We start from the raw sequence: 19,578 nt of genomic DNA, 5'->3' as shown, positions 1-19,578 counted from the left end.
TCTGGTGGACGTTTGCTGCGATGATTGTATAAATGATGGGGGGTTTTTTGTTTTGTTTTTTTACCAACTGTCTTTTACAATACTTGCAGTATTCCTTTTTCTTAATTAAAACTATGCCAAAATAACGAATACAAAGAATCCAATGCTTTCCCACTGTTTCTGCAGCACTGAGTACACTAAGTTCAATCTCAGCTTATATTGGCTGGTTAGCGCCGTCCGACCCAGCTGGTTTGACCGTCTGCCTTCTGCCGCCTGCTTTTTTTTTTTTTTTTTTTTTTTTTTACGAGCTGCTTTTAATGAGCTCCCAGTCTTGCAACACACTCGACTGCCTCGCGTACTCAAATATACACAGTCACAGGAAAACATGCCAACTCAGGCCCACCGGCTTTCACGGCTGTAACATGCAAATAAATAGTAACGCCCACCCTGCGTGAAAACACACACGGGCACAGGCGCGCACAAACAAATATAAAAAGTTGCACTCGGCCCTACCTGCACTTCCCTCCAGCCTCGGCACTATTTACAGTCCTGCGTTCAGGCTGCTACGAGGCGTCTGCAAACACACTGGGCCTGGAGTGGAGGTTAAGTCAACCCACTAGAGACACTGACCACCGTGGATCACTGCCAGCTTTTCTCTGCGGCTGGAACAGACGCAACGCACTCTTCTTCTCCACTTATTTCATTCAAAACAAACAAAGATTTAGATTGGGAAGTTCACTAAGCGTTGTGAATAATGGCAGTACTGTGTCATTTGATTTAAGTTTCCGTTTTAGCAGCAAAATAAAAAAACGGAACCAAAAGTATATTATTAGTCCCCCCCCCCCAATAAAGAGTCACAATATAAAATACTACTATTCAGGGTTGACATTATATAATTATCAAGATTAGCTGCTGTTTATTCACATGGATTTATCATACATACTCGACACCACAACAAATGAAAACTTTAAAAGTTTAAATTAAAAGGTTATTAAGGCTCTATTTGACTGATCCGGTCCATCAAACACATTTCACCCCCCCCTTGTTCTAAACATGAAGCAGACGGCACCGTTCTGTGGTACAAACTGGGAGAACAAGACCATGTGAGGCTTGTTTAGTGGAAACAGGAACAGCTGGAAATGTTATTTTCTCACATTTTGTCGATTAGCTTCATTCAGTTGTGATCCATCCTGAAAGCTGACTTATTGCTGAATGTTGCACTCAAACTGTGAGGGTGAATTTAGAAAGGAAAAAAAAAAAAAAAAACATGCTGCAAAACCACACAATTTGGAGGATATTGTTTTTGTGGATATTTCACTGTAACTTGCACCAAAAGCAAAAGTCACAACTGACTTTTATGTGGAAAAAGACCTGTTGAGTGGAGCAGAGATTTGAACTTTGGAGTTATTATTGTACCATTTTAATGCTCAAGTCCAATCAAGATCAAATTCAGCTGCGTGCGACTCATGAATTAAGAGAGCCTGACACCCCGGCTTTAGAGGATTTGTCACACGCTCTTTCTATATGGATATAAGTGAACTGAAAGCTTTGACTGAACATAAAAAGTACCCAACTCATCTGAACCGTATATTTTCCTCCTCAGTTCCATAAATGACGAGTTTCCTTCATGCGGCGGTGAGACAAGTCCTTGGCCTGACACCTTCCCTTCTCCCAGAATGCCTCAGCTGAGTCCTAAAGCGCACCATGGCAACCGGCCCGTTGGGTTGGCGTGTCCTTGGCGCAAGGCGGGCTCCACTTAACGGGGCCCGACACATTAAACATTAACGGCGAGCCTGTAAAGCCGAGCCTGGCGAGGAATTTGTGACCAAACACACACACACACGTACTTAAAAAAAAAAAAGAAAGAAAGAAAAAGAAGAAGACGACACATAAAACACAGATCCGTCCGCACAGCCGTCCAGAGTCGTGGAGGAGTGTTAACAACGGCAGTAACGGAGCAGGTCCGCTGGCGGCCTTGTGCTCGCCTCAGCGACGCGCTGAAATACGACCTCGTGTCCCCAAACAGGAAATCTGCAGCGTTTTCCCACTCCGGGACCGGGAACCTCCAGCCAGCGTGTGGAAGTGGAGTGCGTCAGCGCGATGCCAGCGCTCCTTTTGGCGCTTCCCCGCCAGGCCGATTAGCCTCTCACGCTAGCCTCCGAGACGAGGGGTTTTTGGGGCGTCTGACGGGTTCGCGGCAAAAAAGTCGCTGTGGTTCAGCGAGAGTGTGTCAAGCAGGAAAAACGTTTTTTTTTTTCTTCCCTTTTTCAAGAGGCGCTGCTCATTATGTGCCGACAGAAGTGACGATTGTGGCGCTGGACACATTCTGCTCACATTTATAAAACAAACAAATGGACGTTTGTGTGTTGTGTGTGTGTGTGTGTGTGTGTGTGTGTGTGTGTGTGTGTGTGTGTGTGTGTGTGTGTGTGTGTGTGTGTGTGTGTGTGTGTGTGTGTGTGTGTGTGTGTGTGTGTGTGTGTGTGTGTGTGTGTGTGTGATCACCTTGGCCAGACACTGGGGGTGTTTCTCATGAATCGCCAGACCAATCAGGTTAGACAGAGTGGTCTCGTCCAGCCACTGTGGCCACTTCCTCCCCTTCTCCTCCTTCTTCTCCTCCTCCTCCTCCTCCTCCTCCTCCTCCTCCTCCTGCAGCCTCCTCAGCAGCCCCTCCACAGCCAGCTCCCTCACTTCGTACTGGGGGCACCTCAGCAGGGGCTCCAGGAGGCGGGACGTCAGCCGCCGAGCCCCCCCACAGCCCGGGCCGCTCCACGCTGGCGCTGAGGGCCAGCGAGGCCAGGCTGAGCAGGTACTGCGTGGCGCCGGGGGCCAAGGCGTCGGGCCGGGGTTCGGAGGTCACCAGCTCCGAGGCCGTCAGGACGGACAGGGCGCTCTGACGCAGCGAGCTCACCTCCGAGCCTGAAACACAAGAGGAACCCACACATGCAACACTTTTCACACCCGTAGTAGGAAAACCCATTCCATAAGTCCAGCCTGTCGCCCCTAATGAGGACCATTACAGTTTGTCTTAAATTAAAAAATACATACAAAATACATAACTAATGAAGTAACTAACTAAAGAACTAAATAAATAAATAATCCACTCTTGGCATTTTATCCATTAAAAAAAAGTTATTACATAAATACATTATATAAAGATCCATACCAGATGCTGATATTTGGTATTATTCTAAGATTGATTTAATGATACTGGACCAGCTATTTTCAGTACATAATTTGCATTAAAGGGCTGGCCAATTCCACGATCTGATACGAACAAGTGGGAACCTATATACAGAGAACAGATGTGGGCCCAATATAGAACCCTGTGGAACACCACGCAATATTACACGAGTATTAGAACAATGTAGAATGGGCATCAAAAGCTCTTTTCCGATGTGAATAGAACCATTTCACAATGGTTCCAGAATGGCTGACATGTTGGAGGTCAGGTACGGGTGCATCAAAGGTAACGGACAGACTGCAGACGTGTCCTCGGTTCACCCTTTCCGGACGGATTCACTCGTTCACCTCACTTTGGTGGCACACACTGCACGGGTTGCACTTCAGTCTTGCTTGAATGGACTCAACAAAACATTCATTAAGCCCGACATTTAAAAATCAGGAGGATTTAGATATTGCTGTTCGTTTTTTATTTCGTCGTAAGCTTTACAAGGAGCCACACAGACGTGCGCACGCGGCCTTTGGTGAGGCGAACAGATGCAGACAACAGGCCAGAGTGAAGCAGCATGCGTCGTCTGTTCCTTTCTATTTTCACTTTTTTACAAGAAGGGCTGCGTCAGGCCGTGTTTGGAAATGCCCGCGGCCGTGCCAGCCCGGCCACCTGCGGACGCACGCCCTCGGGGCTTGAAGTGATGGGAGGCAGAGCAAATATGTGCGCGGGCGCGCGTTGGGTTGAAGTGCGCGTGCTTCCTGTGAAATAGAAGTATAATCCAGTGGCAGGGCTGCTGTACGGAAACCCGACGCCGCTGGTCCGAGACTCTGCACAGACCCTGCTTTGACAGCCAACTCAATTAGTTGAACACGCACACACACGCACACACACACACACGCACACGCACACGCACACGCACGCACACACACACACACACACACACACACACACACACACACACACACACACACACACACACACACACACACACACACACACACACACACACACACACACACACACACACACACACACACACACACACACACACACACACACACAAAAAGCTTATAAAACCCGCTGCAACTCAATCCGGCCCCGCTGCGCCACTCAAAACGTGGCCTGACAAAAGAGCGGGAAATGCCGCATTCCTCCAGAGATGGACCGGGTTACTATGGAACCTGATCCTCAAAGCAGGAGGGGGGAGGGGGGGGCAAATAGGCATAAGGGCTAATGGTTATAAGGGTGAGGGCACAGTAATGGCACAGATGATGAAGAAGGGGGGGGGGGGGGGGAATGGGAGCATGTCAAAGAGAAAACAGCTGCCTGTCAGGACACGGACATGAAGTGTGTGTTTGTGTGTCAGCGAGGTTAAAGAAGCGGCGGATACTGTCGACTGTAACGCTCCGGCTTTTATACAACCACGACAAAGGCTTTCAATGCACCCCACCTGCTCTGAACAGAGAGCGAAACAACGAGAGAAGAAAAGTGGAAGGAGCTCGAGTGGAAGAGAAAAGGGGGGGGGGGGGGGGGGGGGATGCAGAGCAGCTTGACGGTGCTGCGTATTGAAGTGTGGTGGCGGAGACAGCGGCAGGAGCGCTCCTCGCCGCCTCGGCGTCCGGTCACCGCCAGCCATTGTTCTCCTGAGCAGCTGTGTTTATTTTGATCGGCGACACTCGTACGCCTTCATGCCAGCAAGGGTGCAAAACCTGGAGCGCAGCCAGACTCTATTAAGTTGCGATTAAGCGCTCAATATATTTAGGATGCGCCGGGACGAGGTCCGGCTTCAGTGGACCCGAGTCGGTGAATGGCGTGCGAGGGCACGGTTTGAAGAGCGCCGGCTCTACCATAGTGCGCTGGTTCAACTGCTCTTTCTGGACCGCCGGTCCAGGGAAATGAGACCCCATTCCACTCGTATCCTAGCTGTTTGGCGGCTGTGTGAAAGAGCCAATTCACATTTTTACACACCAGAGCCAGGCCTCTTTCAACGTGGCACCAATTTGGATATGTTTCTACATGCGACGGCTTCGTCATTTGCGAGTGACCGATGTCACGGGAAGCGCCGGAGGAAGCGGCTCCACCGTCTAATGTTTAAAGCTGTGGTCCCCCCCCCCAATCCTTCTTCTTTCCCTCGTCATGTTGTCGAGATTTTGTCGTCTCGTGTTTCACAACCACTTGAAAATGAATCTACATGGGCTCTCCAGCGTTGCCAGATTATGGCGGTGTCCCCCACAGTGTGGAGCCAAACTCTCTTTCCCTCCATGTTTATTTCGTGTATGTGTTGGTTTATGACGTGTTCATGATCACGCATATAATAGTTGTGTCGGTTTAAACATGATTCCGACACAGGTTGAGATTGAAGCCGGTTTGTTTTATTGAGGTGTGTGAGTTTTCATCGTTTTGGCTGGAAACGGTGAGTCACACCTGGCAACCCTGGCGCCATGTGTAAATAGCTCTGGCGTGACTTCACATCCGGTCCGATCACGTTCACGCCGCAGGTCAATGAGCACGCAAAGAAGTCTGAATGGAGCATCAACACCTGCAGTGTGAACAGAGGTCTTTGAGCTTCCTGATGACGAGTTGTTAATCCACAGTGAAACACTCGTAATCCTCGTGAGAAAACACATCACTAGCTGCCGCTTCCGTCCCACTGCTGATACCAGAGCTGGGTTGAAGTCCGTTTTCTGAGTTCTCCTTCCAGAGCGCTCCGTGGTTGTCAAAGCAAAACTGCCCCCAAACTACTACGATGACGTTTTCAACACGACGCTCACAAATGGTGGTTATTGTTGGGAAATCACACAGACAACTCTTTTGCCGTTTAAAAAGAGTCGTGATGGAGCCACTGCCGTGTCACTGGCGCATTTTCACGCCACCTTCCAGCACCGGCAGCTGACGGAGGTTTAATCACACTCAAAGAGGGGCGCTGGGAGCGTCTTGCCAATGCAGACGCACAGAAAGAGCTTTTTGATCAATATAAGAGATGATTGTTTGTGTTTTCTCAACAAGGTCTCGGTGGTCCGCGTGCAAATCGATGCTAAAAACTGGACTAAATAAGTTCTTTGGTTGATGTTAACAGCTCAATATGAGGCTTCATTTAGCCTGAAGCAGGCGACTGTTCAAATTAAAGCGCTGGTGTTGACAACCCGTCTTTTCGCTTTGGCTTTCGAGGCCACGTGAGCCGTTGACTTTTCACTCTACACTGTTTTTTAATGTCTTTCATATTACCGTTTTCAGCCTTTTAATAATTTATTTTAGCTGCATTTTCTATTTGTATTGCCTGTATCCTTTATCTATTTCATGGAAACGCGTAAGCTGAGCACTATTTGGTTAAAAAAACAAAAAACTTTTGTACTTGAAAAGTGGGTCAGAGCCGCATCCTGCCGGCCCCTTTTTAGCTCCACAAAAAGAGATTAATGAGGAAGCTGGTGATTATTATTTAGGTTAGCGCCTCCATCTCACATCTCCTCAGTACAAACATCCAACCAGCGTCGGTGCCGTCCAGAAAATCCGACCACGAAAAGAAGAATACGTGCCGCAGCGAAGTCCAAACACGCATCAAGGTTCTGCTGATTTCCCCTGTGTGTCTGTCATGTTTGACTAAATGGAACCTGAAACCTGAAAGCAGCCCAGCCTTCACCTGGCGGTATTAGCATTCCAGCGTAGACGCCCAAAAGGAAAACAGCACGGACTGCGAGCGGCAGCGGCACAGTGCGAAGCTTTTGGCGGCCTCCGAATAAGAAAAAAAAAAACGACAAATTTGCACATGCATGTGTGTGTGTGTGTGTGTGTGAAAAAAAGAGAGGAACACGGCGAGTGCTGCATGTGTGATGGCCTGTTTTACAGCAAAGGTCAAATATTTAAACTAAAAGTAACCACAACATCTGGTTCAAGTAAACTTTAGACAATGGCGACAGTTTGGGTTGGAGGGCAGGAAGGCCCCGGGGAATGTGGAGATACATCCCACCGAACGCCGCCGCCGCCATGTTTCCACGGTTAAATGATCAAAGACGCCAAAGTGGAGGAATGGGAGCGACGGAGCGATCCGCCCGCGACGCGCTGGACGTTACGAGCCGCACCGCGGAGACGGACAGACAGCGTGCCGCTCGTCCGCTAACGCCGTTGCTAAAACCCGCCGAGGGCTGCCAGTACAGACGCTTTTGCTGTGGCGAGCGAGAGTTCTGGCGGAACGCTCGCACGTGCTCTCACACGCAAGCACACAGCTGGATTTCACATCAACTCCCACCGTCATTACCCAAACTGTGAAAAACAAACCCCAGACGCTTCGTGTGTGTGTGTGTGTGTGTGTGTGTGTGTGTGTGTGTGTGTGTGTGTGTGTGTGTGTGTGTGTGTGTGTGTGTGTGTGTGTGTGTGTGTGTGTGTGTGTGTGTGTGTGTGTGTGTGTGTGTGTGCGTCTGACAAGTGAGCGAGCCGACCTTCTCATGCTGACAGAGCTCACACTTTACACCGGGTCCGTCCCTCCAATTAGCCTCAAATCGGACTCTCTATCCAAGTATACATACGCTGATCCCAAAAACGTGCGACACGTAAACGCCGGCCCGATAATGGCGGCGGCGTCCAGCAGTTAAGCTTCACGCTGAAAGCGGCTTGTTTGTCTCCCAAGTGAATCAATGTCTACTAAGGGCTCGTCAAAAGAAGCGGGAGGAACTCATCTCCGACATGAACCCTGACTCGACATGACGCCAGCCAGTCGTCTCCGATTCTGTCGAGGTTTACAACATAAGGCCCCGGGACCCAACCTGGCCCAGGAAGGGACCAAGCAAACTGGAAAAACACTGTAAACAAACCACAGTTTCAGAACTTAGACATACACAACACTGAGATCCAAGATGAGATATCGTACTCATTTTTATTGAACACATTGAAACTGAAAATTCGAATAGATTGAGATTGAGTCCCAACATAAATTGATGTAAAACAAAAAGATGAGACAATGGGCGACATTGTGACTAGCAAACGAGCATTAGCCTCAAAGTCACGCTCTCCAGCGGCGTTTGTAAAACAAACCAAAAAATGCACGCAAAACGCTGCAAATAGAGGATTAATTGGCCATTTCACTGAATTTTCAGAATTCAGTGAGGTTCAGAGGGTTTCATTAAAATTGGTTTTATGTTGAGACTGGAGTCATTTTGTGCACTAACAGTGAAACGCTTTGCAAAAACAAATTGAATTTTTCAAAACTTGCACTCTCTGCCACAATAATGGAAAAACTTTTAAGTTCAAACGCATCGGTTATTTTGGTGGTAATTTGGACTGTCTTGTTTACATGAACCTTGACTGAGGTGATCAGGTTGACGTGTGGGTTGATATGCGATATAAGTGGATCAATCCCATAATGCTTTGCACCGTGTGCGAGGCAGGTCCTTGTGAAATGATCCGACATCGAGCTTCACTCGGCAGCATGAAAGATCAATTTGTCTTTGATACATCGTCAGTGAAGCGTCTTCCCGTTGAGCCATTTAACACGATTCATTTTAAAATGCAGTGTGGATCCTGAGGTTACATAACAGACATGTCAACAACGGTCCAACAGCCACCCGATGTCCTCTTGAGACGTAAGGAGACTGCATCATGAACAGGCATCATCTAATCCGATAGAAATGTTTACTTGAGCCTGTTTTATAAGAATCGGCGCTCGTATTTGGATCATGGCCTGAGTAACAACTATTGACGTCGACACGCAGCCAGAGTGGGAACAGCTTCGGTAAATAAACACGAGACAACATGAGACTGGCTCTGTTCACTGTAAATGTGAAATATTATAATATTTACATTTAATTCCTTTTTTTTTTTTTAGCCGAGCTAATTTGGCTCTTTTTCTTCTGTGCATTTTTGACAATTATCCATTCCTGGAGCTGTGACTTCACTGGTCCTCGATCTCTTTGGATTCTGATGAGAGTGTACTAAAAAAAAAAGAAGAAGATCTGCCTGACTTCGGACCCTCGGGTGGTAAATGAAGCTTCCCAAGATGTCAGTGCAGGGATGAGACCCCTGCAATTGCCCATTAAATCAAAAAATTGGATTTGAACATCTCCTGAAGCATTGAAAGTCGGACTTTTCAAGGAGACACATGCAAGATTTTCAATCTAAAATCATGACTCCGTTTAAATAAACCTGTAAACTAACAACAAATGGTCGAGGACTGCAGCTTCTTCGGTGGAGTAGAAGTAAATAATACAAAGCTACTCACCAGTCACTGCATATTGCCATTCACTTCTGAGTTTAATGGTCAAACATCCAAATATGGCCGTGCATGGCAAACCAAGCTGTCACACAGGAACATCAATCCATGTACTAAAGTAGCTGGAAGCGTATTTATGGCAAGACATTTGTTTTGTTTTGTTTTGTTTTGTGTGTGCACTAAAACCAAATAAAAAAAAAGTTCAGGAATGCGTTTGAATACTCGACATTCACATCACTCATCCCCAGATTATGCACCCGGGATAAAAGATTACATTTGCAGGGTTCGGCTGTCTGATTCAGAAAAATGGAGCGAGTCTGTGTGAAAGTCTGTCTCCCCGGTAGTAAGAAATTCCTTTTCGAGTTCACCCAGATTCTTGTGGGTGTTTTGAGCCCAGAGTGCTCTTCCACTGAACACAACCAGCACATGAACTGCTTAAAAATACGACTCGACAAGCCACACTCGTGGCCAAAGCTTTATGAGGCCTCTTCAATCTCCACCGGAGAAGTACATTTTTGCACAAGAACTGGTTATTGTGTCGCCTCTTTTGTCCGACCGGTGTCGGTCAGCCCTGCTCCGCTGTGACTTGCATGGTTTATGGTTTAGGCGTTCCACCGCTCCAACGCTTCAAATAGATGTGCTACCGGGTCTGGAGAAGCTCGACGCGTTATATTCAGCGGTTATCTTTGTCGAAACTTTGTAAAACTATGACGTTGCAATTTTTCCTGCAATATAATCTTGTCTTGTGCTTTTATTTTTACTTCATCAACTCAAATCAAAAATTGAGGATTTGAGATTAATTCGAATGATTTCCCAGTGGGCGACATTTAGATTATTATTAAAAACAATTCAAGTAAGACGACATTAAAAAAAGACTGTGTAGCTGGAACAGGAAGAGTTTAGTTTCAGGCTCATATCGTGAAAGTTGTCGGCATTTAATAACAGAATGAGTCACCGTCTACACTAAAATAACCCAAATGAACAGTTTGGGTTCTCTGAATTAAAAAGTGAAAGTTCTCGTGAAGGTCGGCCTTTTGGACCAGACCCAGCATAAACAGTACTCTCAGAATCAGAACCAGTCATGATCAAGGGTGTAAGGAACCTTTCTTCAACACGTTTGTAATAATTTGCCATTTTTATCACCATTTGCAGGATGAAAGTTCTTGAACAGGACATCATGCAAAGGATCCACATACATTATAATTGAGTTGTAAGGCAGGATGTAAATGTTGTTCCAGTCGTCACTGGAGGTGAACGTTTGCTTTAATGTTCTCACTGTAACAGTCAGAGGCTAGTTTGTAATCCTAACCATCATTCATCTTCACCAAGAAGTAGTGGAACTATTGATTGACCTTACATCCCTACTTTGCCCCTACTTTGGCAGAAGCGACTCTGTTGTATGTGCTGCTATATAGATCAAGCTGAATCTTCCTGCGGTAAGGTAAATCTGACTTATGGCAGTTTCTATAGAAACACTTGAGTGTTTTAGCATCATCTTTAAACACGACCTGCTGCTCACACACCGGTGGAAACACATTAAAGTGTGTTAGTGAGGTTCAATGCAAGTAGTCCCCCACTCTCTGTTCTATTTTTTTACCCCCAGTTCCCCCTTTTTCTCTCAAACCAGAACCTTTCAGCTTTTTTTTTTTTTTTACTGGCATGACTAGAAAGCAAAGAAACAGAAGACTGGCAGAGGTAAAGATGAAGCAATGGATGCAGGGGTCTTTTTTTTTTTTTTTTTTTAATGGGACCAAATGGATCAAAGGGGCCAGGGGGTAGAGCAATGTGTGTGAGTGTGCACACACACACACACACACACACACACACACACACACACACACACACACACACACACACACACACACACACACACACACACACACACACACACACACACACACACACACACACACACACACACACACACACACACACACACAAAGACCTGTGTTCAGAGAGCAGGAGGAATTGGCCTGTAAATGAAAAGTTCCTACTTAACGCGGGGTGCCAGTTAAAAGGGGGGAGAGGGAAAACAGAAGTAATATTGAGAAAGAGGATTGTTCCCCTCCTTTCACCGGGTGCCAGGAGCGTTCGGCTGCCCGCCGCTTTCATATGCGCCTCGACAACCTGTGGCTTTTTAACTCCTGATTCGTCTGAGTGGCGCAATTACATGAGAGGAAAAGAGCGAGGGATTAGAAGTAAGGAGGGAGGAAAAAAGACAGATGGACACAGGGGTCTGACTTCACCAGGGAGAGAGAGAGAGGGGGAGGGGGGGGGTGATGGATGCAGCCAAAGACAGACTTATGATAATAATAGCAGCATTAGAGGTGTGGAAGCCAGAGGGCTGCTTATTTAGTTATGTAAGGAGCCGAGCCAAGTCGGGCCGGGCCTGTTCCTCAATCTACAGGCTTGTTTGGAGAAATCCTCGGTATTTCCACTGTCAGGACCAACATGTGTTCAGCACATGGCCCGGGCAAAAACACGAGCGCCCGCCTGCCTCCCTCGCCGCCGCCTCCTCCTCCTCCTCCTTCCCTCCCCGCGCAGCACTCCTTCACAAAGTGGGCCATAGGCACAATCCCACCATCTGTCAGAGATCGCTCGCCTTCGGTTTCACATTCCTCCACCGCCGAGACCCAGCAGGTTCCAGCACATGTGCACAGGACCGCACACGCACAGCGGGGGGTTGGGGGGGTGGGTGGAGGGGGGGGCCCTTCTCTGAACTCCGCGATACTCGAGGACGACTGCTGTCAACAGTCGGTCTAAAAGGGGGAGCGCAGCGGTGCACAGCCTCTCCGGCAAACGCTCAGCGCGGTTGTTTGTTGGGATGCGGGATTCAAAGTCAAGTTGGACTGAGCTGCTGGCAACTGTCCGCCAGGAGCAGCGGGCCCTCCAGACCAAGACAAGATGGGAAACAAAGGACATAAGGAGATTGGGGGGGGGGGGGGGGGGAGACACACGCACACTTCTGAGGCCTAAATACACAAACTCCTTACCACAGCTCAAATATACTTAGAGGACACCTGTGAAGAGATAATATTCACACCATAACGTGTGAAGAATCCATATTGTGATGCGTTACAGCTCCAGAGTTTCAAACAATCTGTTTGCTTTTGTGTTTCACAGCATCATCAAAAAAAACAGACAGAATTATTTAGTGCTTGTAATTTGACCCCAGTCTCAGTGTCATGCAACTTTTCGAAAATGCTCTGACTTGGTCTTTGTGGAAAAGGGGGGGGGGGGATACAACTTTTTAGAAATGCTGCTCCTGCATGAGCATCACAGCTGGAGTCAATAGACAACAAGAACAATGTTTCGTCCAGAGAGTCACGACACCCAGCCTAGATTCTCCTGGGACTTGGTACTTTTATTTTGACAGTCCCCGTAACAACCATCTATCTTGGTCGTCTGTCGATACAAATGTCCCGTGTACTCTCATTACTAATGTATAGAGCGTATTGTTCTCTGCGCGCATGTGTGTGTGGTTTCATTGAAAAAAACAAACAACAGCACCCACTAGTGGCTCAATATGCTAACTACATCATTTTCAACGCACCAATATTACCACTCCCACCATTAATTAATGATATTGTTGTGATTACAACAAGATGAGAGAAGTTGAAACAAAGTGTTAGTATCATGTGAGGAGAACTGGCCAGTATTATTTTAACTGTTGTCTAATGGAAATCCCACGGAGGAAATAAGAACAACGACGGTGAACTATTTAGTTTAATCTATTTTGTTTTAAATAGCTCTTTAATCCGCAATTTCCAGATGAGTGCACCTGAATATAAGCCGCACCAAAAAAAAAAAAAAAAAAAAAAAAGGGCAGAGTTACGTGATGCACCTGAACACATCACCCTTGTATCAGTGGCATGAATCTCATTAATCCATAAAAATCCATAAATTAGCTACATCACTGTTTAAGCCGTGCGAAAAAAAAGTAGAGGCTTATAGTCCGGGAAATTACGGTACGTTAAAAATACGTCTGCTGTTTGTGAATATTCCAACTAAGGACGTTGTGCCGTTGCTAAAGCCAACATCTGGTTCCCGTGATAATGCGTGTGTGTCGTGTGTTCACTTTTCGCTTGGGTTTGATGGGAGGCAAGCGCTCACCGTCCAGAAGGCTGATCTTCGGCCTGCACAAACACAGCAACACGTCGAGAAAGGCTCCTCTTGTCACCACGCAGCCGTTCTGCCTGAAAGGACAGAAACACAACTCGCTCAATGTGGGCGTGACCTGGGAGAAGCCGCGGAAACGTCCCGACGCAGGCGGAGAAAGCACAGAGTCTGAGAAGGATCTCTTTTATTAAGCAGGCTGTTATGATGTTTCTGACGTGCTTATTGCTTTAAAGAGATAAGAGCGCAGCCCGCAGTCGGTGATCATCTGGTTCCCATTGAGATCACAGACACAGATTTTCTTTCTGCAGAGACAGGCTCATGTCTCGCCGCACAACTACTGAATAATGCCGACGGACACCCGGCGCTCAATGAACCCATTGGTTGTGTGGGTGAGGGGGATCTGGGGGTGGTCCCGGGGGCCGATGGCACTATAAACTGCTTTTATGAATGGGGGGGGGGATGTTACACGGGATCTCCTAAACAAAAGCGGAATGAAATTACATTAAATAAAGGTCGTCTTTCTCCTGCTTGTTTCTCTTGTGACGGCCGTCCCCAAACCGTGATGCAGGCCATTCCAAGTGTGTTTACATTCAATCAGCAGTGCGTCTACAGCTTACGTTCTCATTTCGGACTCCGACATCATCTGAGGTCGTTGCACTAATAAACCGCGAAGGTAAATAAACGGAATACCGTGACGGCAGGAGATAAGCTACAAGCCAGATGCACCTCAAAGTCCCCAGAATCGACGGCTCAACGGTCAAATAAGCCAAACACGTGAAAATACACAAAGAACCAAAAATAATTGCAAAGAAAACGATGAGCTGGGAGTTTGCGTATACACTGGGGTTAGTGGTTATTTAGGTACGCCCAGCTGAAAGCAATAACTATCAGTTGAAGTGGTGTGTGACGGGAGATGACGTTGACCTGCTTTAGGAATCTACTGGACCAGAGAGGAGTGGGCTGGATAGATTATTATATCTGTTCAATGAGAAAGGCCAGCGGGACGAGGCGACGGCTACGGCGACAGATCGGTTATAGAAGAAGAGAAAGTTCAAAGGTCAAGTGTCAGGTCAACAGTGGGGCGCGTTAGCAAATGTCAACACACCAACATATCACGCTTTGGAGAGGGTGTTCAGAAAACACTGACGTTTTAGTTCAGCTCAATCGCGATAACAGAGAGAGCGTCGCTTGACACGAGTTCCAGTCTCAAGTACAAGTACGAATAATAACCTTTAGCTTCCTGCTGATACGAGTTCTTGTTAAAAGTCTGAAATGCTCATTTATACTCAATACACACATAAGTTTGTGGTTCCAGTACCATTTTTGAAAAACCTGCTAGAAAATAAAGGGATTCTTGTATTAGCATCTAATCACGATGATCATGATCTCCATCATACTTTATTTTCTTCCCACTGTCGATTATGTATGCAAGATGTTTTAAGGGTTTAGTTTGGGTTTTTTTTTGTTCAGATACGACACAGTATGTGCATGACCGCTTTCTGAATTAAACCACATATAACACAATGTCCAAAATGTGCGAGACGTCCCATCTGTTCCAGTTTGACGACCCCAAAAAACAAAACGGTTACTGTTACTTCAGGGTCAGAAGCTGGAGGAGACGGCGTCCTGTGCTTTTGTACTTGTGGTGAATCTTCTGAGCCACAAATGTGCCAGCGTCATATGAAATGCCCGCAGCTGTGTGATCCCAAATCTGACCGATTCAAATGACTGTTCACACACTTTGATATACACACACACACACACACACACGCACACGCACACGCGCACACACGCACACAGACACACACACACAGAACCAGTGAAGTGATTTATATTACTAACTTGACTTTATCTGCTTGAGTGTGTGTGGTCATGGTGAAGTTTGTGTGTGTGTGTGTGTGTGTGTGTGTGTGTGTGTGTGTGTGTGTGTGTGTGTGTGTGTGTGTGTGTGTGTGTGTGTGTGTGTGTGTGTGTGTGTGTGTGTGTGTGTGTGTGTGTGTGTGTGTGTGTGTGTGTGTGTGTGTGTGTGTGTGTGTGTGTGTGTGTGTGAGAACAACGGAGACAGTGTGTGAGCTTGACGTCATGTTTTCATCACTCGGATATTATTAACACACACACACACACACACACACACACACACACACACACACACACACACACGATGGAGTGTGTATCCGGGGGTCTGGTTGGGCGAGAGCAGGACTGAGTTCTGGGTAATGAACGTGGAGTCTGAGGTGAATGGTTCCAGCAGAACGCCTCAGCGAGCCAAACTGCGCTCCAGGAGAATCTGCGGCCGTCGTCACGGCTCCCGACGCCGTCGACAAGCCGGAGGAACAAAACCCCGAGGTGCCAAATCCCTGATAATGACCAATAAAGCTTTTGTGGAGCGCGGCAGCGTCAAATTAGTGGCGTTGTGGACGAGTTTGGGGGGGGGGGGGGGTTGGTCTTATCCTGAAAACACAGAGCCTCTGACCTGTGAAGTCCTGAGATCCGCGGCGCTGCGTGATCAAACGAGTGGGCCGCGCTCCGCCGAGCAAGAATTCACCTCGTCATCTTAATAAAGGCTCATCAGTGTAACCAAGCGGAGCTCGCCGCTAACCGAGCCGCCCTGTGTTATTTGCTGCAGGCTGGACCACGGCGGCGGCGGCGGTGGGCGGAGGGGTGGGAGGGGGGGATCAGACCGGGGGGTGACCTCGGCCAGTCAAGGGGAGGAGGGAGGAGGGAGGAGGGGGGGGATGAACTGTGTCCCAACCTGAGGCCTGGGTCTTTGGTGAGAGGAGGGCAAGGAAAAGAGAAGGAGGGGTGTCTGCGGATGGGTCAGCGGGCGGTCTCTTTGAAATGGAAGCCCGGGCAGGACATGAAGCGGACGCGGCCGAGGGAGGGGATGTTCAGCCAGACAAGGAGCCATTCTTCTGGCGGGGGAGCTTGAAAAGCCGGGATGGATGCTTATCTGTGCGCGCATGTGTGTGTGTGTGTGTGTGTGTGTGTGTGTGTGTGTGTGTGTGTGTGTGTGTGTGTCTAGAGTTACCGAGAAGCCAGCCACATGCGCTGACCGAGGGCCTCGCCAACGCCACTTCCTGCTGGCAGGGGTCTGTGCGAGTCGGCCTGGTAGGAGCGCAGCAGAAACAGCACCTGCAAACACACAGGCGTGCATGCGCTTGAACATTTGCATCAGCGGGGACCGTCGTCCGCCAGGATCAAAAGAGAAAGTGTTGTGGGCTCCGCACTGCAAAAAAAACCGGAGGAAAATAAATAAATAAAGACGACCACATTGGGATTCCTGTATTTTTACAACCACGCCACTAAACCCCACATCCTCCTCTCAAGCATTTCTGGAAGGTTCTTTCAAAAGTGTGAAAAAGGGGGGTGTAATTTGACATCAGCCTCATGTTGTTCTTTAATCAGTGCAGCTGACTTTTCGTTGTACTTTTCATGCAATGCAAGAGAAGCAGTGTTTACAAAAATCTGTATCTAAAAACTCATCGTGACGTTTGTTGGATCATATAAAACCAAATCTGAGTTTTTGCAAAGCTTCTTAACACTTTATTGCACATTTCAATCCGTTTGTCTCAAGGGGTCGTTTTTAGTTTCAAGTGAGCACAAATCCACCTCAATAGAATCTTTAGTGAGGATGTAATTTGACACCAGCCTCAATAGGGGGGAAAAAGAGCATTTGATGCAGTTTAGCTAACATGTCATTTTAAAGATATAGTAAGTAGTATTACATATATAGTGTATTACACACACACACACAGTTTTTGTTGTACTATTTGATATTGTCTAATTTTCTTCTTACATTATTTCACATGAATTGTTTTGACAATGTGAAATTATGCCCGGTTGAAGAGTCATGGGAATAATCAGTGGACACAATATAAAGATTCCAACATTCATTAACTCCTCTTTCAGATGAAAACATTGAAATGTGGTGACTTCGGGGATCTTGGACCATTTAAAGCTAAAAACAATGAAAATTTAAATCTATCAGTCAGAACAAAGTCAAAGAAATGTTGCATTCATGACAATGGAGGCCCATTACATGTATACCATTTTATTTAACATTAAAATAAACATCCAACTCGAAGAAAGAACAAAACTACAGAAAATATATTGTGAAAATAATATTTTCAACTTAGTTTGTCAAGAATTAAATGAAAATAATTAATCTAAAATAACAGTACAATGACAAAATATTACCACACGTCACTTTATTGTATATGAACGCATTAGTAGCGCTTAGAACATTTGAGAGGAACTATGAAGAGAGTAATTGTCTTTATTTTAATGATAATCTGGAATATGTACAATCTAGAATACTGTAGATTGATAAAAACCTGGAAAAGAAGCTCGTGTTTCTGCAGACTTGACTCAATGGTTGGCGTAAACATTGTAATATTCACCCAAGGATGACGTGACCACATTTGAAATTCCAAGCCTCTTTTTTTTTTCTTTTTTTTTTAATAATGCTGAACCTGCCAACAGACAAGATGGCGTGCTTGTAATTTCACACCAGCCTCATTGTTGTGACAATGGGGTCAAGGTGTCCACCTGACCGCCGCTACGTTTGTCTGTTTCCTCCGGAGCCAAACTGCTGCCCTGCTGAGAATGTGCCCCGCCGCCGCATCGACACACTGCTAGAGGCTCCAGCTGCCTTCGACATTAAACAAGATCGGCACGCAAAGTACACACCCATCATGTGTAGGTCTTTACATACTGTACATTACAGCACGTCGTGTTGTTTTAGATCCAAAAGTTCAATCCAGACCAAGGAACACCTGAACCAAAGTCGATAAGAGAATATATAGTGAATACCTTACTGTCCTACGAAGACCAAAAAGGCAAAAGATTTACAAATATCTAATAAATTATTCTATTGTAAAGTAAGGTATTTATTTATTTATTTATTATTATTACCTTAAGGTGCAAGTGGGGGTAGTTTTCTCAAGTTCCTTCAATAACACAATGACAGGCTAAAAGACAACAAAGCTGACTTGACTCGTGAGACTTCTTTCACACCCCGAGGCAGACTGTTGGCAGGACGACTGGAACAAGTAACAAGTTTGGGTGAAGGAGTGAAGCACAAGGAGTGATAAGGATGAAAGCGCTCCTTCACAGTCGTCTCCGTATGAAATTACATAATGCAGTGAGGTCATGAGGTGTGAAGGACACGCTAGGAGAAAAAAGAAAAAAAAAAAAAACAATGAAATCTGGACTAATCGGGACCACGACTCTGCTTTTCACTTCACGGCACTATTTTAACGGTTTGCAGCCAACTGGAAGTGAGGTCGGGCTGCGATGTGGCCCCTGGACTTCAGGCTCGGTCAGAGCAGGTAAAGAAGACGGACACATGGCCGGGCGTAAACAGAGCTGGGGTGTATAAACATGGCAAAGTGTGATCTCTGGGAGTTGTTTTGCACGCTGCCTCACACAGATGGGACTGAGAGTATCCCAACCAGCGCAGTAATCTCACCAACTGCTCGGCCCTAAACCTTAATGAGCCCTTTGATTTAAAAAAAAAAAAAAAAAAAAAGGAAGCTAGCTTCCTCCCTGTTGCTGCCTTGGTTTCATCCAGAGGATCCTCCTTCAGGCCAGAGTGTCCTGAGGGCCGGCAGCGCCCAAAATGCCGGGGAGGACAGTCCTCCTCGACACCTTATCTCTGAACGGGGGGAGAAAAAAAAAAACACCTGCTGCTGGAAAACAAACTTGTTTCCAAGTGAGGAGCGAATTCTCCTGTTTGAACTGCTGGTGTGACGGTGACAGGCTGAGTCAGTGTGGAGCAGGTGGACTGGTGGTTGGGAGTGTCCAGAGGCCAGGACACGGGCTGGCTGGCCCGGGGTGTGTATTCTGGGCCTGGGTAAGTATACTCTTTAAGCTGGGGCCACGGCCACAGACCAGTAGGAAGCCATTCATTACGCCGCTCGGCGAAGGCAACGTGGGGGAAAAACCAGGCCCGACCACGTAGCACCGGGCCCGGCCCGCCGGGCTCTGGCCTGCCCCGTCTCCTCTCCTGCCGTCTCCACGCCCAGCCAACACCCAGCGCCTGGCTCGCGCCGCCGGCTTCGGGGATACGGCGTCGGAACCGAGGCCCGGGTAGAAACATTCCCCCCCC

The 19,578-nt window shown here is 47.1% G+C and overlaps 1 protein-coding gene across 1 annotated transcript in view; it reads right to left on the bottom strand.

Annotated features, from left to right (window-relative positions):
- The window catches only part of thada (THADA armadillo repeat containing), a gene marked incomplete at its 5' end in the record, with an annotated part of 108,951 nt that overhangs the window by 25,238 nt on the left and 64,135 nt on the right, over nucleotides 1-19,578 (bottom strand). The window contains 4 exon segments of the mRNA XM_080507551.1: nucleotides 2,482-2,727; nucleotides 2,729-2,895; nucleotides 13,464-13,546; nucleotides 16,498-16,601. Coding sequence (XP_080363677.1) covers nucleotides 2,482-2,727; nucleotides 2,729-2,895; nucleotides 13,464-13,546; nucleotides 16,498-16,601 — 600 coding nt within the window.

Source organism: Blennius ocellaris (genome assembly GCF_963422515.1).
Source record: "Blennius ocellaris genome assembly, chromosome: 13".
In the NCBI taxonomy this organism is placed as follows: domain Eukaryota; kingdom Metazoa; phylum Chordata; class Actinopteri; order Blenniiformes; family Blenniidae; genus Blennius; species Blennius ocellaris.
This window is presented reverse-complemented; position numbering and strand designations above follow the sequence as displayed.